The sequence below is a fragment of the Suillus bovinus genome (genome assembly GCF_016758785.1).
Source record: "Suillus bovinus strain UH-Sbo-P2 chromosome Unknown EDB93scaffold_2, whole genome shotgun sequence".
Lineage (NCBI taxonomy): Eukaryota > Fungi > Basidiomycota > Agaricomycetes > Boletales > Suillaceae > Suillus > Suillus bovinus.
This window is the reverse complement of record NW_024542058.1, coordinates 300,811-325,567: the sequence shown is the minus strand read 5'-3', so window position 1 is coordinate 325,567 and position 24,757 is coordinate 300,811. Positions and strand designations below refer to the sequence as shown.

Sequence of the window (24,757 nt, the reverse complement as noted above, 5' to 3'; positions counted from 1 at the left end):
CAGGAAAGTTCCGGAAATTACAATGAGGTTTTGTCCTAATATGGATATATGTAATGGCTACTCAGGACAAGTCCTGAGTAGAAGCAAACAGAGGTAAGGCTGCAAGGACAATGTTTGAAGCAGAATAAGTCTGGAAGACCATAGGAAAGATCCGGACAAACTTCCAGAAACTTGGAGGAATGTAGGATCAGAGAAGCAGAGCTCTGGCCTAGGGAATTCCTCCTTAGGCCTAAGGAAGATTTCACAAGGAAGGAACTAGTATAAGAACTTGGTGTGAAGACTAGTGCAAGGACTAATATGATATTCAGACTAAGAAACTACAGGACATATACAAGAGTTTATATACTCAGTGACTATTAGAAAGATCAATAAGCAAAGGTCTGAAGGCTATGTACGAAGCATAAGCAAAGTTTACCAAACCCGAGTTGGAAATGAAGCATAGGTTAATAGATCAGTAAGCATACCGTAGTAAGTATAACCGAGATACCAGGAACAAGGAATAACAAATAGGCTATGTTAACATTATATAAACAGGAATTGAATTAAGAAACTTATTGTATATCAGATCAGAAGCGGTGAAGGGTTCAACAATTCTGCTATGAGGCAGAACAATTTGTTGGGTAAATGCTACCTAGCTGCTATTCGACCTAAGGGCTTCTGGACTAAGCTCAGTGCTCAAGAGAGGTAGAGAGAAAGGTAGAGAGAGAGAGAGAGAAAGAGAGAGAGAGAGAGAGAGAGAGAGAGAGAGAGAGAGAGAATATGAAAATGTCACTCCAGACAATGAGGACAAGACTATGTATCAGGAGCTTTATAGTAAGCTATTGAGCTACTACGAAAACTAATAAGCTGCAAATCTGGGGAAGCTGCTGAATCCTAGAAAGGAGAGCTACCAGAAATATAACTGAAAGTCTAGCTAATGGTGGAGGAATAGGGCGAAGATTTGGTGATTATGTAAGCAGTAAAAATGTGAACATAAGGAAAGGAAAGTGAAGATAAGTGAAACTATGAAAAAGCTGTTAATGTAAGCCCATCTAAAAATGATTCCCTACAGTGGATCTGTACATCAGATTGGATTGGATTTAGGCTCTGAGGTCCAGATGAAGCATGGGAACATTGTCAGGCGTAGGTCCGAAATACAGGATATGACATGGAGGTGGCAACTCATCATTGTTGGGCTCGATCCAGTGATTAGGAGGGAAATTGTTTGCAAATGCCAAAGGAGCTGATTGTTGTTGGGCACCCGTCACATCCACAGTGCCATTGAGCATCTGGATGCTGTTGTCTTCCTCTTGGATAGGACTAGGTTGCCAGATTTTCTTGTCTACAAGCATGCATTAGAATAGAAAGCAACTGGAAGCAAAAGACTTACCTTTTGCATTAGATTTCTCCCTCATTTTTTTTCTGGTGGCTTTGGACTGGGTTATTTTAGAGTGAGTGGTCACTGCAGCTGCAGGTGGTGTAGTGTTGGTGGTGGGGGTAATGTTGGGGCTCTCTGTATTGGTCTGGATGCATGCCATCTTCCAGAGGTGGTACAATGAGCAAGTCAAGGCAACATTGCCTTTCTTCATCAACCGGGGGCAACACTCCACATCCTTCGCCCAGCATCTGTCACAAGGTGGCAGGGGGCCATCAGCATGGGGCTATAAGGGATCAGCATGGTAAAAACCTAGCAGTGACCAGAACACTCACCTATTCTTGGACCTTGGCTTTCCTGCTGGTGCCCTTGCCCTTGGACTGGATAGACTATGGAATGATGTTAGCCTGTATTCAACCTTCATGGTTACAGGCAAATCCTACCAGTTTTTGTCACTTCCCTGGTCATAAAGTGGCCTACACCAGGATCAGCAATGAACCAGCAAATAGAAATAAAAATAAAAACTTGCCTTTGATCTGTCTTGTGTCTTTTCATCCTCCAATTCATCTTCTTCTTCATCGCCCTCATTCACAACCAACCGACTTGCCTTCAGTGTACCCAGCTTTTTTGCAGGGATGACAGCCTTGCACCTTGATTTTTGGTGCTGTTTCAGCATCAGTAATGTTAAATTTATGAAGGAAAAACACTTACCTCGACAGTCCAGAAGCTCATTGACATTGATGAAGTCGACATCCTCATCGCCATCAACTTCTAGTGCCTTGGCCTTGGTCTTCCCCTTCACCTTCTCAGTGTCGGTGTCAGGACAAGATCTCCTTTGACTTGATGATGGGCTTCCGGGATCAGTTGGTACGATGCAAAGGAGGGCTGGTACTGAGTTGACAAGGTGCAGGTGTAGGTACCTGTGCAGTTGCTATTGCAGTGTGAGATGTGAGTACTGGTGGGATGAGGAGGAAGACACTCACCAGAAGCTGCAGATGCAATAGGTGGGGCATTACCCAAGGCCTTACTGTACAATGGGTGCTTCATGCGCATGTCCTTATTGTGCCCAAGATGGGTCCAATCCGGTATTTCCACCAATTGTGTGGTGCACCTCTGAGCGCGAAAGATCTCTGCTGCAAGTGACAGCAGGCCAGGGGAGACATAGGAAGCCTCCTTTCCATAGGAGCGAATCACGTCATTCTGTGTGACCATAGGATCAATCAAAACAACTGACAGAGAATGACACATACCACTTCATGAGCAATCTTCTGGCTCAACTCCATTTTTTCCTCTTGCGACGGCAACTGGATAACATCTTGAACCATCTCAGTGAGCCGAGCAACAAGAGCTATGAGAGCTTGGTTGGCAGTGGTAGCAGCAGATGCAGAAGTAGAGTGAGAAGACATAACAGGAAGATGATTGCAGTAGAGACAGTGGACAAGTAATCTGGAAGAGACATGTTCAACAACCAACCTTGCAAAAATTTCAGCAACCTGGCAATCCAGCCCGACCCAGATATATCTGAGTCCATTGTTCGCTGTCAGCATCTATTTTTATATCTAAATATCACATTGTGCGGTTGACACGTCATCAGCAATCAATTGTAACTAGCCAACCTGTGAAGAAATCATCCAGTCACAGGCTGCAGCAGAATATCTATTCTTCTGGTGATCTTATGAAGACCATGGATTTATACAACCCTTTCATTAAAATGAAAAAGAGAAAGATGTGATTGTCCGAGGACAAAGGTAAGAATTTATCTACTACCACAATGGACTGGTTGACATTATCTGGCATGCCAGTATTTGACACCTTGCTGCCAGGAGGCAAGGAGTGCATTTACAACAATCCTGTGATGGATTGCTCAAGCATGGGTGAATGTGAGTTCATCTTATCCACAGCAAAGACATTTGTCATTACCTTTGAAGACCTAGATGTCGTGTCAGCTCATGACCGGCTGAAAGATGGCAATAGATTGAAGATGGTCCACTTTCAAACCAGGGATGACCGCTGGTCATTGGACTTGGGTTTTCCTGTGTCAGATGATGACCGGATAACCGACCCAGGATCCATGAGAACCCATTTGGAACCCAGGTCGGTGTCTTAATAACCGAGGGTCTTATATAAAGTCGTGTAAATGTAATGACACCACAATTACACTTTGGATAAGACTGCTTGCCAGTCCTCGATTAACACGGTCTACAACTTTTCCTATTTCGTGGTAGATAACGTGTGAGTTCTTGGGAGGCTCACTAAATTAATCTTTTTATAAAGATCAACCTAGCTGGAGCTTTACTTTTCTTTATTGAAACTCAAATCTCTTGTCTAGGAATAAGCTTCTAGACACGTAATTCGGTTTCTGGAATGTATTTGCCTAGGAAATCTCCTTCTAGGCTCTGGACTTGGATACTGGAACTAGTGAGACGTGGTCTCAAATATACAAAATATGACCAAGATCACTTGGTCTATGGACACCTGACTGTGAGACAATGGTCTCAAATATACGATATATGTTCAAGATCGCTTGAACAAAGGGGACTATAACTTGACCAAGATCGCTTGGTCTATGGGACAACTAGTGAGATGTGGTCTCAACAATATGATAGATGACTAAGATCGCTTAGTCAAAGGGCACAGAGCAATGAGACAAAGGGGTCTCAAAGACAATATATGTGACCAAGAACGCTTGGTCTATAGCACTAAATAAGTTTCTAAGGTAAGAAACTTATAATCTCAAGGGAATTCTTTTCCCTGCACTTGTCTCACTTCAAAGGGACTAACTTTGCAAGTGAAATATCTGATAGGCAGATAGCTACAAATGGGAGATCATATTTTTTTTGGGGGGAGAATGGGCTCTCCTTATATACATTTTGTGTGGGAAAGTAACCTAGGTTCACAAACAATAAAAAATAAGGAGGACCAATCAAAATATTGGGTCAAACCCAATAAAAGAATAAAATACAAGTGAAAGATGGAGCTATGACATCATTGTGGAGCAGAACATTCTGGAATGTGGAGTAATGACATCATAATGACATCAAGAATGACATCATTGTGGAGCAAAAGATTCCAGAACCTTCCATGAGTGAGTCAGAGTGAATCATTGTGGAGCAGAATATTCTAGAAGGAAATGACATCATGAATGATGTCATTGTAGAGTAGAATAATCTAGAGCTTGATGACATAATATCTTTCAACAGAATACCTGCAGGAGTATCTGTGGAGTCTTATGACATCATAATGACATCATACCCTATGGGTACAATTTTATGAAGTGTCAGGTGAGTCAAAGCATCCTAATGAAAAAGTAAAGTAAAGAAACACTAGAGAAAAGTAGGTAGCAAAAATAAGACAGTTGGCAGGAATTGAAACACGGTCTTTTTGGATAGGTTTTTTATTGGCTTTGTACTTTTCTCTATGGTTTTCTCTAGCCGAAGTGAATAAGCCAAAGGCAAGGCTATACCTTAACCTTCATTTCCCTTCTCACATCAACTAGGTCTAAATGTGATTCCCATCTCACATTAGACTTTTTTCCGTCAAAACGTATTCAGATCATGAAACTTGGGGAAAACTGGAAATATGGACCATGGTTTGAAACCAAGGTATGGGTTGACTAGTCTGAGGACTAAGCTAACAGACTTTATCTTTTGAGGGTCACCTAGTATTCATGTCCATGCATGATTCCCACATCATGCAGGACACCGGGCCTGAACATAGCAATTCCACTTCCACCACCGACGAACCACCTCTGCTGCTACCGACACATGCTGCAGAAGCACCCTGACATTGAAATCTGTCCAATAGAACTGGACCTCGAATGTCTTTCTGACTGTGGTTATACTGGTGGTGTCAGCTGTTGGTCAGATGATGACATTATTGAGTACCAACCAAACTCGTTTTCTGAAAGTACATCATCAGACTGTGAAAGCCTCTGTGAGCTCGAGGAAGATGATTTGGAGTGCAATTTAAGGCAACTCGCAGCAGAGGCCAACTCGGAAGCCCTCAGGTTGACAGTGCTTGTTAACACATTGTTCAAGATCATCTTGAGGCCGAAGACAAATGTGATTTGGAAGAAGGCGGAAAAGAATAGATCACTGGGATACAATGGACTTTCAGGTCGTACTCAGCGTCGGAGGGATAAGCTGGCCCGAGACCAAGCTGAACAACAAAAGAAGATGAAGACTTTGTATGTGTTAATTCAAATAGCTCGTGAAATATGTTCTGATACATACCTGAGCAGAGACGATCCACAGATTGTGTTTATGCAGCGGTGGTGTGCACCCAAAGACTCAAATGCTACGCCCGATGTTGAATCAAGTGCTACACATGTGGCACATGGTGCAGTCAATTTTTCTGCCAGTGGTTACCTTTCTGATGAGTCTGAGGATCATTTTGACTCAGAAACTGACGATGAACATGAGGAGGACAAACATAGAGTTGCAGGAAGTAGCTGAGGTGTAAGCAGCCGCTTGCCTGCTGTTCCACCGCTCAAGCAGTGCAAGCTCGAGATCCCCTTTTGCACAGAGCATAAATGTGCAAAGGAAAGGCGTGCAGATGACAGGCGCATGGCATTGGAGGCGATTGAAAAGCTGTTGAAGTCGAAGAAAACAAACTTTGTTAGTGGTCCAGATGTATAAGGATGCCATATCCTCTGCACCCCGACCATTGCTTCACAGAAAGACTTATGGACCTCGTGTCTTGTCAGCCATGTGACTCGAAGGATGTGAAGAAGCATCACGCTTCGCATCCGAGTCACGTGGACACATTCTCCTTTCTTACTCTCATTAGCTCATTGTTGTCAACATCCCACTCGGTCCTTCACTCACCATTATACGATACCCTTACCATCACCGACTCTAGGACCCTTTTCTCTCATTATTACTTCCTATTTTCACCTCGCCATACCCAGAACGGTCAAACGAGCTACGAAACTCTCATCACTCCTGTGCAAACCTTCTTGCTTATGAACAACATTCATTCAATACTCTCATACTCTCTTTCACATTCATCATTTCTACCCTGTCAGGATCGCCACCACTCACTCTCCGTCTCTCTTTTCGGTTTACACATACCCGAGGACCCTTAGCGCCTCATACCTTAGAAGCACCCATGTACTTTGGCCTCATAATAAGAACTTGTCGTCCTCCATTAATTCAGGCAGTCATCGTTATGTTACTCTAACCTCTAGTCCTTATAGAAAGAGCCTTCCCTCACTAACATATCTTCTTGGTCTCTCTCCCAAAGCATAGATTCCCCTTCGAGCTCGATCCAGCCTTACAGATGGTTTGCAAGCGAAATGGGCACGTACCATTCAAAGCCATCTCGCCCTCATTGTGAAGAGAGGCCACTCTTCAATTGAAGCATCAGAACGTGCTGCTGAAAGTCATGGGTTCGCAGCTGCCTGGAGCGGCCGTCAACTGTGCAGTTGTACCCATAACTGGGTGTCCAAACGGGAGCTCCCTCAGTCATTGACTGGTCGTCACGCCAAGGTGTATTCATTGCTTGATGACCCAGCAGTGGCTGCCGAGCTTCGCACTTATGTTCGTTCGAACAAGTGGGCAATCAATCCTGAAAAGTTGGCAGAGTTTTCAAAGAGCAAGTTGATACCCTCAGAAGCAGAAAAATACCTTCACACCATTGTCAATGATGAGATGCCCCGTGGATTGAAGCAGTACATGGAGCTGGAGTTGTTTCCTCGAATTCACCTCAAAATCGGACGTGGAATTTCGCTTGTCACCGCTCGTTGGTGGTTGCTCGAGAAGGTTTTCGATACTCATCCCATAAAAAAGGCCTTTACTTTGATGGCCACGACCGGCCCAATGTTGTCTCTCATCGCCAAGAGCATTTCTTGCTAATGATGAAGGAATATGAGTGGCGACTGGTTCGCTATGTTGTTGGAGACATCGAATCAGGGCTCAAGGACCCAAATTGCAATTTTGTGGAACGGCGGCTTGTTCTCTGTGCACATGATGAGATGATGGCACAATCAAATGACACAACTGATAAATACTGGGTATTCGAAGATTAGTTCAAGTTGCGAAAGAAAGGGGTGGACCATGGACTCCATCGCAGTGATGTGATCTGCTCCACAGTGGGACACCTGGTGGATGCAGGTGAATCAATGGAGGAGTACAGCAAGAATCATGAAGGATATTGGAATGGCGAGATGTTTGTTAAGCAGGTGTGTGCTTTTACAATATTGCTTCAAGTATTGATTTGAACTCAATTTGATGTGATTCAGCTCAACGAAAAAATAATCCCAACATTTGAGCACATTCACGGGCCAGGATATCAAGCATTGTTCCTGATTGATAACTCACAGGGACACTCTGCATATGCCGAAGATGCATTGCTTGTTTCTCACATGAACATCAATCCAGCAGGGAAGCAGGCTCACATGCGAAATGGATGGTTCATGTGTGATGGCATCCGGGTCGAACAGGATATGGTATTTCCTCCGGACCATCCACAATTCCCAAATGAACCCAAAGGAGTCAAGACCATCCTTGAGGCCTCCATCAACCTTGGCTGCGTAGAAAATGTGCCTCCAAGTGTAATACTGATGCAACAGCTTGTTGCAACAAGCACATCCTCGAACTCCAGCCAGATTTTCAGCAGCAAAAGTCCCACATCCAGGAATCCATTGAAAAAGCTGGGCATCTCTGCATTTTACTGCCAAAGTTCCACTGCAAACTCAATTTTATCAAATATTTCTGGGGGAAGGTCAAGAAATACCTCCGGGACAACTGCGACGGCACTTTCGAGACGTTGAAAAAGAATATGCCCTTAGCGATGCAGTCTGTGCAGCTCCGTGCAATCCGACTGTGGGAACATCACATGCACCGCTGGATGGAGGCATATTGGACAGGCCTGGGGATGAAAGATGCTCAATTTCGGGTCAAGCAATTTAGTTCTACTAAGTATAAGTCACATAGATGTGTTCATGAGGCAGTGGCATGTACTTTTGACTGACAGGGAGTTATAGTTCTATATGTGGCCAAATCGGCATCTTCATGAAAAAATTTCTTGCTCAAATTTGATCCAATCAAAAATTCCTCTTGTAGGTTTACTCTACTCATTGAAAGGATCGTTTCTGCAAGAGCATATAAAAATTTGATGTTTTTTCATGGGGGTGGGAACCTTGCACAAAAGTAGCGGTATCTAAGTGATTGGCACCATAGCACATCTCTGACGTCTGACTCTGGAGGAAACCCCAATTCTAACATCTCACTGTTTGATTGTTCATCATCAGACAGGGTGGGGAATTGCATATCCAACATGTCCGGCTGTGGGTGGTTGTGAGAGTTGGTAGGACCCATGAGAACCTCTATGGAACCCAGGCTGGCATCTGGACACAAATTGACCCGAAAGGTTGTTTCACCCAGGTTACAGTCCGGACACCAAGTGTCTAATTTGGGTGTCAACCTGGGTGAATGTCCAGACATCTGTGGAGGGGGTGGTGGTATGCCAGGTTGAAGTCCGGACATGGGCTATTGTTTGATGGATGTAAGATATGGTCGAGTAGTGTAGCGGAACAACACAGCCGATAATGTGGAATGCAAGAGTTCGAATCTTGCTTCTTGTGGCTATTCTAAATACACCTCGCTACTTAGAAAAAGAAAAGAATACACATTTTTTTGAGATTTTTGGTAACCTGGGTTAGAGTCCAGACAAAATTCACCCCTCAGGTGAACCCAGGAGAGCATCTGGACAAAAATCCCCAAAATGTGTCTGGACAAGTTTGGGCCTCAGCCGATGTCCTGCATGATGTGGGAATCATGCATGGACATGAATACTAGGTGACCCTCAAAAGATAAAGTCTGTTAGCTTAGTCCTCAGACTAGTCAACCCATACCTTGGTTTCAAACCATGGTCCATATTTCCAGTTTTCCCCAAGTTTCATGATCTGAATATGTTTTGATGGAAAAAAAGTCTAATGTGAGATGGGAATCACATTTAGACCTAGTTGATGTGAGAAGGGAAATGAAGGTTAAGGTATAGCCTTGCCTTTGGCTTATTCACTTCGGCTAGAGAAAACCATAGAGAAAAGTACAAAGCCAATAAAAAACCTATCCAAAAAGACCGTGTTTCAATTCCTGCCAACTGTCTTATTTTTGCTACCTACTTTTCTCTAGTGTTTCTTTACTTTACTTTTTCATTAGGATGCTTTGACTCACCTGACACTTCATAAAATTGTACCCATAGGGTATGATGTCATTATGATGTCATAAGACTCCACAGATACTCCTGCAGGTATTCTGTTGAAAGATATTATGTCATCAAGCTCTAGATTATTCTACTCTACAATGACATCATTCATGATGTCATTTCCTTCTAGAATATTCTGCTCCACAATGATTCACTCTGACTCACTCATGGAAGGTTCTGGAATCTTTTGCTCCACAATGATGTCATTACTCCACATTCCAGAATGTTCTGCTCCACAATGATGTCATAGCTCCATCTTTCACTTGTATTTTATTCTTTTATTGGGTTTGACCCAATATTTTGATTGGTCCTCCTTATTTTTTATTGTTTGTGAACCTAGGTTACTTTCCCACACAAAATGTATATAAGGAGAGCCCATTCTCCCCCCAAAAAAAATATGATCTCCCATTTGTAGCTATCTGCCTATCAGATATTTCACTTGCAAAGTTAGTCCCTTTGAAGTGAGACAAGTGCAGGGAAAAGAATTCCCTTGAGATTATAAGTTTCTTACCTTAGAAACTTATTTAGTGCTATAGACCAAGCGTTCTTGGTCACATATATTGTCTTTGAGACCCCTTTGTCTCATTGCTCTGTGCCCTTTGACTAAGCGATCTTAGTCATCTATCATATTGTTGAGACCACATCTCACTAGTTGTCCCATAGACCAAGCGATCTTGGTCAAGTTATAGTCCCCTTTGTTCAAGCGATCTTGAACATATATCGTATATTTGAGACCATTGTCTCACAGTCAGGTGTCCATAGACCAAGTGATCTTGGTCATATTTTGTATATTTGAGACCACGTCTCACTAGTTCCAGTATCCAAGTCCAGAGCCTAGAAGGAGATTTCCTAGGCAAATACATTCCAGAAACCGAATTACGTGTCTAGAAGCTTATTCCTAGACAAGAGATTTGAGTTTCAATAAAGAAAAGTAAAGCTCCAGCTAGGTTGATCTTTATAAAAAGATTAATTTAGTGAGCCTCCCAAGAACTCACACGTTATCTACCACGAAATAGGAAAAGTTGTAGACCGTGTTAATCGAGGACTGGCAAGCAGTCTTATCCAAAGTGTAATTGTGGTGTCATTACATTTACACGACTTTATATAAGACCCTCGGTTATTAAGACAGCGCTTTCTGGTAGACTTTTTCACTGGATGCTTGGATCTTGTGTCTGAACCCTTTCTGGAAATTGCCTCTGCTGGTTCTCTCATCATCTTATTGTCACCTTCCCAGCCTTTAAATACAAAGGTTGGGCAAACATGGCCATTCTGTCTTTGACACCACAACTCTAACAGCCGGTCAGCATCAGCCATCCAAACCTTCGACTGTTACGACTTGGATAGTATCTGTTGACGATGCTCAAACAGAGCGTGTGTCGTCAACGGTTGAGGACGTCCTTGGGCTAGCCCAAGGTTAGGGGTCTTACTTGGCAAGGCTTCGGCAAGTAAGATTTGACACCTATGTCCAAATTGGGTAGCTTATGTCAAGTGGGGCTCGACGATAAGCATATCTGCCAAGGCTTACGACACCCAAAGGTTAATTGTAAGATCTGCGTTAATAGAAGGACAGAAGTCCGACTAGTTAACAGGGGCTTTGCTCGTCGATGAAGTCAATGAGTAAAGATTGAGACTAAAGACTTATCCGCGATGAGCAGATAAGAAAGTAGAATATAGACTGCTGGCTAGGCAGAAGGAATCACTCTTGTTAGGAGTAGGAGGTCAAGAACCAAGTAGATTCAAGTTAAGGAACTAGATACATGGTAGCAAGTTTATATAGAGGAGAGGAATCATATTAGTGGGTGATAACTCGTACTACCGGGAAAGGAATTGGTCAAAGGGTGATACTAAAAGAGGAAGGCACATTCGTGGTGAGTCATAAGTGAACCAAACGTGCAGATAAGAAAGTGAGTCAGAGAACAGAATCAGGAAGTGAAACAAGCAGGGGCACGATCGTGCAACTGCGGAACTAAGTATAAGTAAAACGTGCGACTGCGCACCGAGTCATAGATCAAGAAAGGAAACAGGGTAAAGGGGATGCGGCGTGCATCGTATCATAGGTTACCGTTCGGATGGTAAGGGTAGAGGGGACTGTCCACAGGATCAGTCAGCAGGTGGAACGGAGCACGGGTATGCTTCGTCAGAGAAAGGGTCCGGCCAGATGTACTGGCTCTGCTGGAGTGACAGGTAGAGAGCGAAGAGGAACACGAGGATGACGAAGATAACAAGAGTAAGGTCGGGGTAAGGGTGTGATGCAAGGGCTGAGATGAGGAGGATGAGGAGAAAAATGGTAGGGGCCCAAGCATCTAGATGTTCTTGTAACATTGACAGATCGTTGAGCTTCTAGCTGGTAGGTAAAAATTTGGCTGTAATAAAGTTCCCCTGAGCCTTTCTCACTGAGGCCTAAGGCACAGACACCTTTGGTTGTTGGCTGCACAACCCTGAAAAATAGCCAGTCAGTTGATCAGCTCTCCAGATGCATCATTTGTGAAACTGACTGTAGTGTTTTGTGAGGAATGTTCTTATAAGACACTTTTTACTCTCGAGGTTAAGCTCTTTCATGTCCGGTATGACTGGAAGCCCATAGCTATCCACCTCTAAAGGATATTTGTCCTTCTTTCTGCCTTTTTTTTTACCTCCCCCTCACTATCATTGTTATCATTATTCAGGTCAACATCTGGTATCACCCCATGTCGCATAAGTACTTGACTGAATGATGCAAGATTGTCAAACAGATGCTCCCGAACTCTTCTCCAGCATAGGCATTCCACTCTGATAACATGGGCTTCCAGTCCTTTGTATCAGTAAAACTATTGTCCTCCAACTTTTCATTGAAGTCAATTCTTCCAACCAGATCAGTATTCATTTACCAGTTGAGTGTGAAGTGGAACTCACTCATTGATCTGCACTTTGTCTTCCTCTTTCCATGCTAATAATATAAAAATTCTCATACCAGCCTGCTTCCACAACTTGGATGCCAGGTCCTTCATCAAAATGGGTGCTTTCTTCTTTGCAAAGTCCACCTGGACGGCTGCAGGAGGAGCCTTGGCAGACCACTCAATTGCAGTGTTCTGAGCTTCTTCTAACTCCTCTTTAAATAGACTTGCCATGACTGTAGTGAGTGTTGTCTGATATTTTTCAATAAATCTCTTCAATCCTGGTATCGTTCCGGTCTTTTCAATGATCTCCTCCTTGAGCAGTTGTTCTATGACCAACCGGGAAGTCCATTTCTGACCCAACTTGCTGGCCTTTTTTCGAGTCTTTTCGGGTCTCTGGTTATATAACCAGTCCCGGTACATCTCAATACATCATGATAAAAGTCAGTCATCATGCATAAAATTTGAAGCTCAACTGCTCACATATTTTCTGTTCTTCAGTGACTGGTCATCCATGGCAAAGGCATGCACCTTTGCCTTTTTTATAACTGCCTTCAGAATCTTTTTTCTATTGTTGGCAGTAGTTTCCTTCCATTTTTCTAGGTGGGATTTTAAGACCAGCACCTCTTCCTCAGTTAATTTCTTCTGCTTGCTCTTTTGTGGGCTGTTGACTGATGAGTTGGATTGGGGCATGGTAAAGCAGTTGAGGAGCAGTTGAGGTCTTGGTAGAAGAAAGGATGCATGCATGTCTCACAGTATTAGGTTACATAACTGACATATGTGACTGCAAACCGAACAAGAGATTGTCCAATACTTGTTTGTTGATATGATTGGTATGATTCCCTTGACATCCTATGTGTTTCAGATGCATAGAATTGAGAACTGTACAAGCATACATACCTAGACTTGTATTATATAGTATATGGGCAGCATACAGCCCTCAAGTACTGCATACAGGCCCTGTGCAATCATATTCCACAACTTGTTCAAGTAAGTATCATCACAAATGACTTTGGAGGCCAACATAAATGTGCATACAAACAGCCAGTGTCCCAAAGATCAAACAAGAAGCCTGTTTGTGTCCATAGAGTGGGTTATTATGTTTGAACTGTTCTCTCAGAGCATGTTTTGCAATGCTAGTGCCCTCGACTGAAGGATAATCAATGTATTCACTTTACCAGACTCATCAATCATCTGATTGAAAGAAGCATGTATTACTGCCGAACCCTCTTAATTAACTGGATTACTTTTCTAAGACCAACACTCCGGAACACTGGATAGACAGAAGTATTTGAACCTTGAAATGTAACCTCCGGTCAACGTACTCTATCAAGTCAATTGTCATCTAACTTGAACATGAAATTCATGCGACTCATGTTAATAGCAGGATTACAGTGTTTGTTATATGATGCAACTATGGCAACCCTCAGTGACTCCAACCTTAATATATACCAAATGGAGGTAATATTACAAGATCATCAGGATCAATGTGGTAATCCTGACTATTCAAACCATTCGGAGTCTGGACAACACCAGATCAATTGGTCCCTTCATGAATGATTAGGTCATTCAATGACTAACAAGGGAAAATGTGGTAATCTCAATGGTTCAAATCACCCAGAGTCCAGAAAATTGATGGAAGGCACCCAAGTCATCAAGTGTTCAGCATACTTATCCTATCCAGTTGTAGTACCAACATGCCAAAGACCAAACAAAAGAGAATCACATACACCCCTCCTACAAAGAAATAATTGCCTCAGCTGTATAAGCTCAAGGAAACAACTACAACTAGAGGATCCAGGTCATCTTGGGTGAATAATTCATGGGCTCGGAAAACAAAGTCAGTAACATCATCACTGACAAAATCTCCCTCAAAGCATATATCTGGGTCCCCTCACTTGCTGTATGAAGATGCCAATTTTGACTTTGACCAAGGTGACATCCTACAGCATAAATCTCTGAAATCTCTGGCAAGCAACAGTCATCTTCATTTCCTGAGTCTAGGTCTGACTGGTGTAATGATGGTTGCAGTGCTGGGCTCAGAACCACATATTTTCATACTCACATCAACACCCGAAGCATATGCACACATGTCTGACACACTTGTGCACATGTCTGAGCCACTCCACATTGGACCTTCGGACATCACATCAGCCAATCGCACTTCACACACACTTGTCCATCCCATGTCCTGTCCTTCCGAACTAGCCTCACTAGGTGAGTAGTTATTTCCATGCATGTTTTCTGACATTCGGACTGCATTATTACATGTCCGCAGCCCCTTGTGTCTTATTACATAGGACATTGGACTCAAAAAATATTGCTACTATCTTCGCCTGTAGTATTCCAGATTTCTATGTACTTACTTAAATACTCTGTAGTGACCCGTAGCAATTATCATCCAGTAGTTAGGAGCCATTTCCTGACTCTGTGGATCACCCAGAATATTCTCGTAGTTCTTAGTTGCATTGCGAAATATTACCGTTCATTCACCGTCACAAACCCGCCATTCATTATACTCATGATACCGCTCGCAACCCGACACTCATTACATAGTCTCCGACCTATATTCATAAAGTCTGAAAGTCTGAAATCTCAGACATCGCACTTTGGCTTTGGACATCGGATAAGTACCCTCAGACATCATTGGATTACCATCAGACATTGTTTCATAGCTTCAGACATTCGTGATTTGCATTACTGACACATTTATACTACTAATACCAATTAGCAATCCCTTTAGGATTAAATGCACTTGCTCTGCAAGTATAGCAGCATAGGTCGTGCTAAAATATTGTTGACTAGGTAGTACAATTTCTGCTGAGCCCAGCAGAGACTTACTCTTTACAATGGGAAAGATCCAGATGAACTTCCGGAAACTTGGAGGATTGGAGGATTGGAGGATTGGAGGATTGGAGGATTGGAGGATTGGAGGATTGGAGGATTGGAGGAGCGGAGGAGCGGAGCTCTGGCCTAGGGAATTCCTCCCTAGGCCTAAGGAAGATTTCACAAGGAAGGAACTAGTATAAGGACTTAGTGTGAAGACTAGTGCAAGGACTAATATGATATTCAGACTGAGGAACTACAGGACATATACAAGAGTTTATATACTAAGTGACTATTGGAAAGATCAATAAGCAAAGGTCCGAAGGCTATGTATGAAGCATAAGCAAAGTTTACCAAACCCAAGTCGGAAATGAAGCATAGGTTAATAGATCAGTAAGCATACTGGTAGTAAGTATAACCGAGATACCAGGAACAAGGAATAATGAATAGGCTGTGTTAACGTTATATGAATGGTAATTGAATTAAGAAGCTTATTGTATATCGGATTGGAAGCAGATCTGTACATTGGATCGGATTGGATCTAGGCTCTGAGGTCTGAATGAAGTGTGGGAACATTGTCAGGTGTAGGTCCAGAATATGGGATATGACACTTACTCTCTCCCACTCACTACTTGCTCCTCTTGCTCAATAGAACTCATTATATCATTTACTCCCTCTGAAATATAGTGTTTTGTGTTTATGATCTTAACAAGTGTGAGATAAGTTTGGAAAGTGTACAATAAGTAAAATAAGTATCTCTGAATTATGCTACTGGCACAGCTCACAATGTAGGAATGAGTATAAAATGATTGCCAAAAAAAGCTAAAATAAATTTGGAAAAAGTTGAAGTCAAGAGGAGGCATCTGCTTTTTCGACTTATGATTGTCTTGTGGCAAGTTCAAGGCAAGTTGGTGTCACTGTTCTTATGAATGGCCTTTCCACTCCTTTTTGGGAATTATCTGGTGGCAAGTTGCAAAAAAGGAAGGTCCAGAAATGTGTGAATTTACTGATGCAGGCTGAGATGGTGGTACTCAATGTTACGACTTGGATGGTATCTGTTGGCGACGCTCAAACAGAGCTTGTGTCGTCAACGGTCTGTGGACGTCCTTGGGCTAGCCCAAGGTTAGGGGTCGTACTTGGCGGTTCTTCAGCAAGTACAATTTAACGCCTATGTCCAAATCGGGTAGCTTATGTCACGCGGGTGCGAGACGATAAGCTATATCGGCCTAGGCTTACGACACCCGAAGGTTAATCGTAAGGATCGTCGTTAATTAGAAGGACAGAAGTCCGACTAGTTAACAGGGGCTTTGCTCATCAACGAAGTCGATGAGTAAAGGTCGAGACTATAGGCTTATCCGCGATGAGCAGATAAGAAGATAGAATATAGACTGCTGGCGAGGCAGAAAGGATCACTCTGGTGAGAGTAGGAGGTCAAGAACCAAGTAGATTCAAGTTAGGGAATATAGTACATGGTAGCGAGTTTATATAGAGGACAGGAGACGTATTAGTGGGTGATAACTCGTACTACCGGGAGAGGCAATCGGTAAAGGGTATAACCATAACAGGAAGGCACGTTCGGTCGAGGTAGAACGTGCTAGATAAGAAAGTGAGTCAAAGATCGGAATAAGAAGTGAAACACGCAGGGGCACGATCATGCAGCTGCAGATCTAAGTATAAGTCGCATGTGCGACTGCGCACCGAGTCAGAGATCAAGAAAGGTAATCAGGGCAAAGGGGATGCATCATGCATCATATCATAGGTTACCGTCCAGACGGTAAGGGCAAGGGGACTGTCCACAGGATCAGTCAGGTGGTGAAACGGAGCATGGGTATGCTTCGTCAGCAAAAGGGTCCGGCCAGATGTACTGGCTCTGCTGAAGCGACAGGTAGAGAGCGAAAGGGAATGCGAGGATGACAAGGATGACAAGGGTAAGGTCGGGGTAAGGGTATGACGCGAGGGCTGATACTAGGAGGATTAGGAGAAAAATAGTAGGGGCCCAAGCGTCTAGATGTTCTTGTAACACTCAAAGGGCAGGGTTGATCACCATGTTTTGCTGGCTTTCAGCAAGGGTGGGCTTGTGGGTCTTCAAAGAACACCCACCAAAGGCAACACAAGTTTTTGCAATCTGGTGCAATTTGTGTGGACTTACATTTAGGTACACCACACAGACATGGTTGAGAGGACACATCACCAATGGACAAGATTTCTGGACCTTACACTGCTGGAGGTAGTTATAATTTGAACAATAATATTTACAACAAACAGTCCCATATGCATGACTATAATCCAGTAACACTTGAAACAGAACTCTAAAAATCTCCAAGATCGACCTCTATCATTTCAATGACAGACACCTCCAGACTCTTGTCCTTCTTCGCGCCTGTTCGCGGGTCTGACAATGTTAAAGGTGGCAGCGGCGATATTGATCGTCCACCGGCCGCATCATGCGCCTGAAGTGCAGGCGTACCAGTCCCATTCACATTCGGCGTACCCGATCTGTATGGGATTTCATTTGGATGGATTTGATGGGCCAGAGAAGCGAAGCATGATGCAATCAGGGGCAAGACAGATGACCAAGTGACACCAACCATAATAATGAGTACAAACCTTGATATTGTGTCGTTGAACAATCTTGGAACAGTTTTTAATCTCGCACTCGGGTCCGCTGGGGTTGCGGTGCCCGAGGCATTCATTTTGCGTTCCCTTCGTTTTCGTTCGGCCTCCAACATTTCCGCCTTGCGAACTCCTTCTAAATTGGCCTTACGATTACGCTCATTCACTTTCGCGAGTTTGTCGTTAAGCGACTCTTCACCCCCATTCCGAGGAGTGGCTACCGCGGGCAGCTCTGCCAACTTGGCATCAATTTCAGCAACTTCGGCATAGTCTTGTCGCCGGATAGCCAGTGTCTTGGCCTGCACAAGTGATGAGCGCTGTAATGTGAGGGATGCACCAGATGGTAAGTTTGATAGTTGGCTTTTCCGTGCCAACATAGCAGTGATGTCGCTCTAAGCCTGGTTCAGCAGTGACCACTTTGAAAAGGTAACGGAAAATTTCATACTTCTGTCATAGGCTGTGTGATCAACTTGGACATCTGCGCAACCTTTTTCTCAAGGGCACGCTTGGATGGTAACTTGACGTCGTCCGCAAGGCACACTTTCCCTAGACGTTCGAATTCTCGCTAGATCACAATAGAGTAAATAGAAACAGCCAGTGGCAACGGAAAACAAACCTGTGTGAACGCTGCATTTGACACCTTGTCCATATGGAACACTTTGAGCGACTTGCCATGCTTCAGCTCAAGCGTTTGGTTCACGGTGACATCGTTAATCTTATATGGCTTCGTAAGATTTACTCCCAGGTCTGGCTCGAATTAGACAAAATATTCACGCTCCAATTTCTGACACTCACTTTGTATCTCACAAATCCTGTACTGTGGCTGATCTTTCTCATCTTGGCCCACAAGATAGCGAACCCAGCCACCTTGGGTCTTGAGCCATGTGGCATTAAAGACTACTATAGCACTCACCCTTCACATAGTCCTCGAACCAAGGAGCCATGCAATATTTCGCAAGTTGGTCTCGCGTTAATCTGCACCCCATGAGATCCTCGAGCGACGATGGCTCGTCCGCAGGGTCAGGCTGCCTTGAAAATAGCTTCCTGTCCTTCTCTTCTTCCTCTTCGTAACGCGTTATTTGACCGTCCTCTTCCTCGCCCGAAGACATGTCCATGTCATTGGGTGAGGAGGACCGATCTCGCTTGGGAGAGTGTGTCTTCGTCTGCTTGAAATATAAGAGACGTAAGTATACTGATGATCAGCATACGCACACGCTTCTTCTCGTCCTTTGCTTTTCGCCTAGCCTTGAGTTCGTCAAGTGTGCGAGACTTCTCTTTTGTGGCGCCTCGGGAAGTACGTTGGCCTGTCAAACAATAACATCAGAGGGAGACTGTGCCATAAAGCACTGTGAGTACGTTTTGCAGCTTTCGAAATACTCTCAGGATCTCCAGATTGTGCTTGAAGCATCTCATGCAGCTTTCGCTTGTCTTGTATTCGCATCAACTCCTCTTGCCGCCCAGCAAGGATTTCTTCTCTTTCAATCTCAGGCATAGAAAGTAACCTAACAGGTATCAATAGGTTGATAGATGGCAGTGTCAAAACTACACTTGCACATGTATTCAAGATGTACTCACCGCTCCCTGTCTGACTCATCTATGTACTTGCCCTCAAGTGGGAACTTTACGTCCTCCGACTCCTCTTCACTCTCCGGCCCATCCTCTGCGTCACTGTCATCTGAGACTCTGTGGTTTCCCGAGATTTGTAATGAGCACAGCGGTGAGCCGGATCAAGGAGAAGGCTCACTCCGTTCTGCGCTTCTTGGCTGCGGAAGCCCTGGAGCCTGATACTTGGTGTTTGCGCTTTTTCTCTGTGGCGCCAGCAAGCTCAAGGAGCTCATCATCGAAGTCACCTTCAAAGTCGGACATGATGGAAAAAGTAAGGAAGCAAAAGTGTTTTACGAAAGCTGTTCGACTGTGTTGCTGTGTATTTGCAGACCCCCTAAAAGAGGGGTGAGAGTGTGGGAATCATGCCTTATTCGGAAGAAATTGCACTAGTACTGTGCTGTACGTTGTGTGTCCATGAACGCCGTCATCTCCTCTCCAAACTCATTTGCACCGTCAGCGCCCCGACTAAGACCAATTTTGAATAGTCTAGCTAAGCCACCCATAGCTAGCCATTAATCTTTTGTGATCCAATTCGAGGCAAATATTCGTGACTTCCTCTTCCTTCGCGAACTTCGTAGGAATGGCATATTTTTTCGCATCTCCCGTTGATGTCGACATCAAATTGGAAGGAGAGGAGCTGAGGAAGCAGGTGGATATAAAGACTGACAAGGACCGCACAGCTTCATGTCCAGTCTATTATGACGGTGACTCAATAACAGGGCAGGTATGCGTTGGATATTAGCCGGATGATTACGTCCAAGATGCTCACGCCGCTACAGGTGACCATTCGCGTTCGCGACGGAAAGCGAATGACTCACGAGGGCATCAAGGTTGAGTTTGTTGGCAGCATCGGTGGGCATTTACATATTCTGTCATGGTTCATTAGCATCTCATTGTCTTTGGCATCAGAGTTGTTCTACGATCGGGGGCATCACCATGAGTTCTTATCATTATCTCAAGAATTGGCATCACCTGGAGACCTGCGTCAAGCCCAGACCTTTGACTTCCTCTTCAAGAATGTCGAGAAACAATTCGAGAGTTACCAGGGCATCAATGTCAAGCTACGGTGCGGTGTCTCTCACGCCATGCAGATGCCAATTGACCTTTTCTAAAGCTACTTTATACGAGTTTCTGTTACAAGGAGAATGGCGGATGTTACGAAGGAGAAAGATATATGGGTACACTCGTATCGCATGCCTCCAGATAGTAATAATTCCATCAAGATGGAGGTCGGCATTGAGGATTGTTTGCACATTGAATTCGAATACAATAAGTCAAAGTGTGTCATATTTTATTATGCGACCGGCCATGATGCTGACCGCACGCCAGGTATCACCTGAAGGATGTGATTGTTGGCAAGATATATTTCTTGCTTGTTCGTATCAAAATCAAGCATATGGAGCTTTCTATAATACGACGCGAAACAACTGGCTCCCCACCAAATCAGTACAACGAGAGCGAAACAATCACAAAGTTTGAAATCATGGATGGCGCTCCTGTTAGAGGTTGGCACGAACACACAATACAATCTTCTACGCTCGTTGCTGACTGACTCTTAGGAGAAACCATCCCTATTCGACTATTCCTCGGTGGCTTTGATCTCACACCGACGTTTCGCGAAGTGAACAAGAAATTTAGCGCACGTTACTACCTGAATCTTGTGCTTATCGATGAAGAGAATCGACGGTACTTCAAACAACAGGTATGTTGTCTTGTTTTCATTAGTTTACATTTACCTGACGTCAAAAGGAAATAACGATATTCAGGATACCAGAGGTGCGTTTGGAGACTTTGTGTCGTGTTTCACGGACTGATTTTCTTGAGAAGAACTAGCTAGTACTGCACGGCATGATTCTTGTACTCGCAGTCTCGTCTAATGATGCTGGCTTCTGCCTTTTCCGCATTCTGCCCACGACAACATTTTCTACTGATACAGGAATGAGACACTACGAAGGATAAAAAGGAAAGTAATACGGATACAGCAAAACTAATCGATTCCGAAGGTAGTTTTTTTTTCCTTTTCTTTTTTTCTTCTTTTTTCTTCTTTTTCTTCTTTTTTCTTCTTTTTCTTCCGAGTCCAATCGTTGTCCTGTTACTGTGCAGGTCACCAAGCAAGATGTCACCGCTGGTCAAACACTGTCCTCGCTCCTCAGCTGTCTTCTCTCTTCAACTCTGCCTTAAATTTCATACATCTACTTCCCCGTTCAGTCTCCGCAAAGTCTTCTCTCGGTTGAGCGCTGTCTGGCTCTCGTGTATGAAAGCATCCGCGGACGTAATATGCTTCTGATCGATGACAGTCTGCGGCCTACTGTCGCGCAAGGTTTCTGCGCTCAACGGGAACATCAAGTCGTCAGGATCGGCAGATGCACGTCGTGAGCTGATTGCCGTTACACCACCATACATCCTGATACTTGCAGTTGATTGGGAACGCGCAATGGTTGACCACTGTGAAGAGTGCGTAGTGGCAACACTGTAGTATTTGCTCACGAGCTCGAGCGAGCGAAGGGATGACAGCTGTGTATGGTGGCGTTTCAGTGAGTCCGAGCTTTCGCCCTCTGGGTGGGCAGTTGGGGGATAACTAGTAATTCTTGCCCGTGTGGGTCTTGCGGGAAACTGGACTGTATAAATGTCGCTGTGTTGTGATACAAGTTTCGTCCATGGTAACATAAGTCCTTTCGCGCGCGTATACGCGGGCTGCGGAATGGACGTAAGCGGAAATTTGGGTTTGTGTTCCATGGAGTCGCTAGTACGGACCACTGCGCATTCTGTAGCCACGTCCTTTTCACCATATGACTGCGCAACATTACGACACGTGGCAAGAGCTAGAGGCTCTGACTTGTCATCTTCGTGTCCTTGACTGAGCATGGATCCGGGGTACTTGCCAGTAACACTGGGGGCAAGGACAACGACTGCATCGTCGAAGATGGCCTGCGCAGACTGGCGCCGAGTGTTGCGCTTCGAGGGGATGACATCATTGCGGGATGTAGGCACTTCTGCAGATGTGTTCTCGCCAGATTGCCTCCGCAATTCATCTGCGTGGATAGCCCGTTCGGGAAGAGGGAGTGCAGAAAAGTGTCTGCCAGTGTGCGAGACCGCCAGCTCGCCAGCTTCATCGTGCACTGTTGCACGTTGGTCTACCTCGCCCCTTTCCACATCCTTTTCAATTGCAGAGGACGGGCAAGACAGGTCTGAGAATTGCAAAGACTGTATAGTCATGCGTCGATTGGCTATGAGCGAGTGGGAGGTTGATAAAGGCTTGCCACGACGCCACAAGAGTAGCTCCTTGTTGAGGATCTCAAAGTTTTCATTTTCGTCCATTCTGTGCATTAAATATCAGCAAATTGAACAAACGTGGTGCCGAGGAACCCCACCCTTTTAATGTGCCAACAATTATGCAAATCCTGGATATCAGTCGTAGGATTCTTCTGGAAAGCGGACCAGCAAAGCCGCCCACTAGAAATCCAAGCAGGCATTCAAAGGCTCCTAGCTTGATGCCGAAAACAATCCACCCAGTACCGTTGAAAAAATGACGTTCGTCGGTATTATTGATATCGATGCGCCATTGATCGAACAAGGCAGTGGCGAGCCGGTACAACGCGAGAAAGCTTATTAAACATTGATAATTTGTATACAGTCCGAGTGACATGTGGCCGAGATTCAGCCATAGCAATGTGCTCTTGTTGCTGAAGTCGATCAGTGGCGAAGATAAATTTTCTGACGATACATCAGTTATGAACAATACGAATGCATTGAATCTCTCACGGATAGACATTCCGAGCGATACCGCGAAATTGAAGGCTACATACACGGGAATTAGACCGGTGAATAGATATTTGGCTACAGGTCTGAAACGGTGAGGGAGGTAAGGAATGAATTCCATACGACTCAGCCAGAGTAGATATGAGGTGTATAACAAGATAGGAAGAAAAGAAACGGATCCTGGAAGAGTAGGCGTATGTCTCAGCGTTCATGCCGTCTGGTGCGCATGGTCACATACCAAGGAATAGCTCGGCCACCCTAGAAATGGCAATCGAATTCCGCGCAGCGGGCAATACATGCAATAAAAGGTCGACCAGCGCCAAGATAAAATACAAAACACCGTCTGCGGCCAGCAATAGGTGCGCTCTACATGTGAAACCATTAGCCAATTAACGTGACAGATGGTGATAGATATGGATATGAAGGGCGCCGTCGCGAGGAACGGCGTAAAGCCTTGAGCTCAATGCCCAAGCTGTTTCGGCTGGAATTAAATCTGACGCACCTCCTCGATTTCCGGGTCATATAAATCAAAAACAGGCAGAAAAAGAGCTCGATAACGGGAGGGATGGTAAGGGCGTGCATTTGAACGAGGTTCAGAGGAACGCAGCGAAGATTTTCTGCAAGAAGCAGACAAGTCACAGAGTTCGATGACGAACTCATACTAGCAAACAGGTGCTCAAGAAAAACGATAAGCTTGTGGCAAGTGAATAAGGATCGTGGGCAGAAGCCAACAAATGACGACTGAAGTTGGTTGGGAGACTTAGACCGAGTAATAATATTGATGCAGTACTTGTTGCGAAGGCGGCAATCTGTGGAGGCTCAGCCTATATACTGGTGGGGGGATACAAGAGTCATATGCTACTTATCTTTGGACGACCTTTGAACGATAGATATAATTTTTCCCTCGAGATCGCAATGGCAACTTGCAAATTCCACGTGGCAGATATGATCAGCGGTGTTTGCCTTATTTAGACAATTAATTGTCCTCGTTCTCGTCGAAAAACAAATCGGCTAATGGCAATAGACGAGCGACACCAAATGCAGATCGAGATATTCACTACCGCCGTTACCGGGGCACCCTGGTCTCCATTGGTCGGCAAATTCCAGTTCTCAGCAACAGGTTGATGGGCTAGCACTGAGTTCTGCTGCAGATATATTTAGAACAGAGACTGTCACACGTATAACTCACCAGTTGCGACTAGTACTACTAAACAGCCGTGTCGCACTAGCACCTGGGAAGTGGGGTCGAATACAAACACCGCTGGCGCTTTCGAAGATTGCCTAGGTCCCAAACGTCTGGTTCGAGACGTACTACCGCCGCCGAGTTGCAGCTTCGCTTACGACCTCATATGTCATATTTATTGCCTGCATTTGCTTCTAAATCCTTCTCAGTTCGTGCGAGAAAGATGATGCGAAAAAAAAAGTATTGCAATGATATTAGATATATTCCAACCATCAATGTACTTGGTGTGCGACATCGACTAAACCGCAATAGAAACGTACCTGCTCTTGATCTTTT

At 44.4% G+C, this 24,757-nt stretch overlaps 6 protein-coding genes across 6 annotated transcripts; 2 read left to right on the top strand and 4 right to left on the bottom strand.

Moving 5' to 3' along the window:
• Window positions 1-1,079: 1,079 nt before the first annotated feature.
• Window positions 1,080-2,760, bottom strand: EDB93DRAFT_1099694 (uncharacterized protein; the record flags this gene model as incomplete). The annotated part of the gene is made up of 8 exons (XM_041446940.1): window positions 1,080-1,321; window positions 1,370-1,605; window positions 1,690-1,743; window positions 1,798-1,830; window positions 1,958-2,018; window positions 2,066-2,245; window positions 2,338-2,554; window positions 2,605-2,760. 8 exons carry the CDS (start codon window positions 2,758-2,760, stop codon window positions 1,080-1,082), a joined length of 1,179 nt encoding a protein of 392 aa, XP_041313038.1.
• Window positions 2,761-5,919: 3,159 nt separating this feature from the next.
• EDB93DRAFT_1237498 (uncharacterized protein) lies at window positions 5,920-8,326 on the top strand (the record flags this gene model as incomplete). The annotated part of the gene is made up of 5 exons (XM_041451422.1): window positions 5,920-5,977; window positions 6,635-7,116; window positions 7,383-7,535; window positions 7,596-7,847; window positions 8,078-8,326. 5 exons carry the CDS (start codon window positions 5,920-5,922, stop codon window positions 8,324-8,326), a joined length of 1,194 nt encoding a protein of 397 aa, XP_041313037.1.
• A 3,916-nt stretch (window positions 8,327-12,242) lies between these two features.
• Window positions 12,243-13,128, bottom strand: EDB93DRAFT_1099691 (uncharacterized protein; the record flags this gene model as incomplete). Its single annotated transcript, XM_041446939.1, has 3 exons — window positions 12,243-12,402; window positions 12,455-12,858; window positions 12,919-13,128. The coding sequence occupies 3 exons, from the start codon at window positions 13,126-13,128 to the stop codon at window positions 12,243-12,245; spliced, it is 774 nt and encodes a 257-aa protein (XP_041313036.1).
• A 4,321-nt stretch (window positions 13,129-17,449) lies between these two features.
• On the bottom strand, window positions 17,450-19,751 carry EDB93DRAFT_1114969 (uncharacterized protein). The gene is made up of 10 exons (XM_041448263.1): window positions 19,619-19,751; window positions 19,450-19,557; window positions 19,231-19,376; window positions 19,087-19,178; window positions 18,788-19,037; window positions 18,670-18,741; window positions 18,491-18,621; window positions 18,320-18,439; window positions 17,869-18,266; window positions 17,450-17,757 (listed from the first exon to the last, which is right to left on the bottom strand). The coding sequence occupies exons 1-10, from the start codon at window positions 19,738-19,740 to the stop codon at window positions 17,571-17,573; spliced, it is 1,626 nt and encodes a 541-aa protein (XP_041313035.1). The 5' UTR covers window positions 19,741-19,751; the 3' UTR covers window positions 17,450-17,570.
• A 110-nt stretch (window positions 19,752-19,861) lies between these two features.
• On the top strand, window positions 19,862-21,550 carry EDB93DRAFT_1114963 (vacuolar protein sorting-associated protein 26-domain-containing protein). The gene is made up of 8 exons (XM_041448262.1): window positions 19,862-20,203; window positions 20,259-20,331; window positions 20,389-20,545; window positions 20,594-20,758; window positions 20,809-20,984; window positions 21,039-21,181; window positions 21,229-21,255; window positions 21,307-21,550. Exons 1-8 carry the CDS (start codon window positions 20,060-20,062, stop codon window positions 21,310-21,312), a joined length of 891 nt encoding a protein of 296 aa, XP_041313034.1. The 5' UTR covers window positions 19,862-20,059; the 3' UTR covers window positions 21,313-21,550.
• EDB93DRAFT_278909 (uncharacterized protein) lies at window positions 21,281-24,150 on the bottom strand. The gene is made up of 6 exons (XM_041455944.1): window positions 24,105-24,150; window positions 23,741-24,049; window positions 23,477-23,604; window positions 23,242-23,418; window positions 22,851-23,193; window positions 21,281-22,798 (listed from the first exon to the last, which is right to left on the bottom strand). Exons 2-6 carry the CDS (start codon window positions 23,896-23,898, stop codon window positions 21,664-21,666), a joined length of 1,941 nt encoding a protein of 646 aa, XP_041313033.1. The 5' UTR covers window positions 23,899-24,049; window positions 24,105-24,150; the 3' UTR covers window positions 21,281-21,663.
• Window positions 24,151-24,757: the final 607 nt, after the last annotated feature.

What these genes read in the sequence shown, in the direction of transcription:
- EDB93DRAFT_1114969 (XM_041448263.1), bottom strand. Translation starts at nt 19,740, where the DNA reads ATGTCCGACTTTGAAGGTGACTTCGATGATGAGCTCCTTGAGCTTGCT. An exon ending in CAAAGGACGAGAAGAAGCGT is followed by an intron (nt 19,038 to 19,086) that starts GTGCGTATGCTG and finishes TATTTCAAGCAG; the next exon opens with ACGAAGACACACTCTCCCAA. An exon ending in TTCAACGACACAATATCAAG is followed by an intron (nt 17,758 to 17,868) that starts GTTTGTACTCAT and finishes AATCCCATACAG; the next exon opens with ATCGGGTACGCCGAATGTGA.
- EDB93DRAFT_1114963 (XM_041448262.1), top strand. Translation starts at nt 20,060, where the DNA reads ATGGCATATTTTTTCGCATCTCCCGTTGATGTCGACATCAAATTGGAA. An exon ending in TTCGAATACAATAAGTCAAA is followed by an intron (nt 20,759 to 20,808) that starts GTGTGTCATATT and finishes ACCGCACGCCAG; the next exon opens with GTATCACCTGAAGGATGTGA. An exon ending in GACGGTACTTCAAACAACAG is followed by an intron (nt 21,182 to 21,228) that starts GTATGTTGTCTT and finishes TGACGTCAAAAG; the next exon opens with GAAATAACGATATTCAGGAT.
- EDB93DRAFT_278909 (XM_041455944.1), bottom strand. Translation starts at nt 23,898, where the DNA reads ATGAGTTCGTCATCGAACTCTGTGACTTGTCTGCTTCTTGCAGAAAAT. An exon ending in ATCGCTCGGAATGTCTATCC is followed by an intron (nt 23,194 to 23,241) that starts GTGAGAGATTCA and finishes ATGTATCGTCAG; the next exon opens with AAAATTTATCTTCGCCACTG. An exon ending in ATTGTTGGCACATTAAAAGG is followed by an intron (nt 22,799 to 22,850) that starts GTGGGGTTCCTC and finishes TTTAATGCACAG; the next exon opens with AATGGACGAAAATGAAAACT.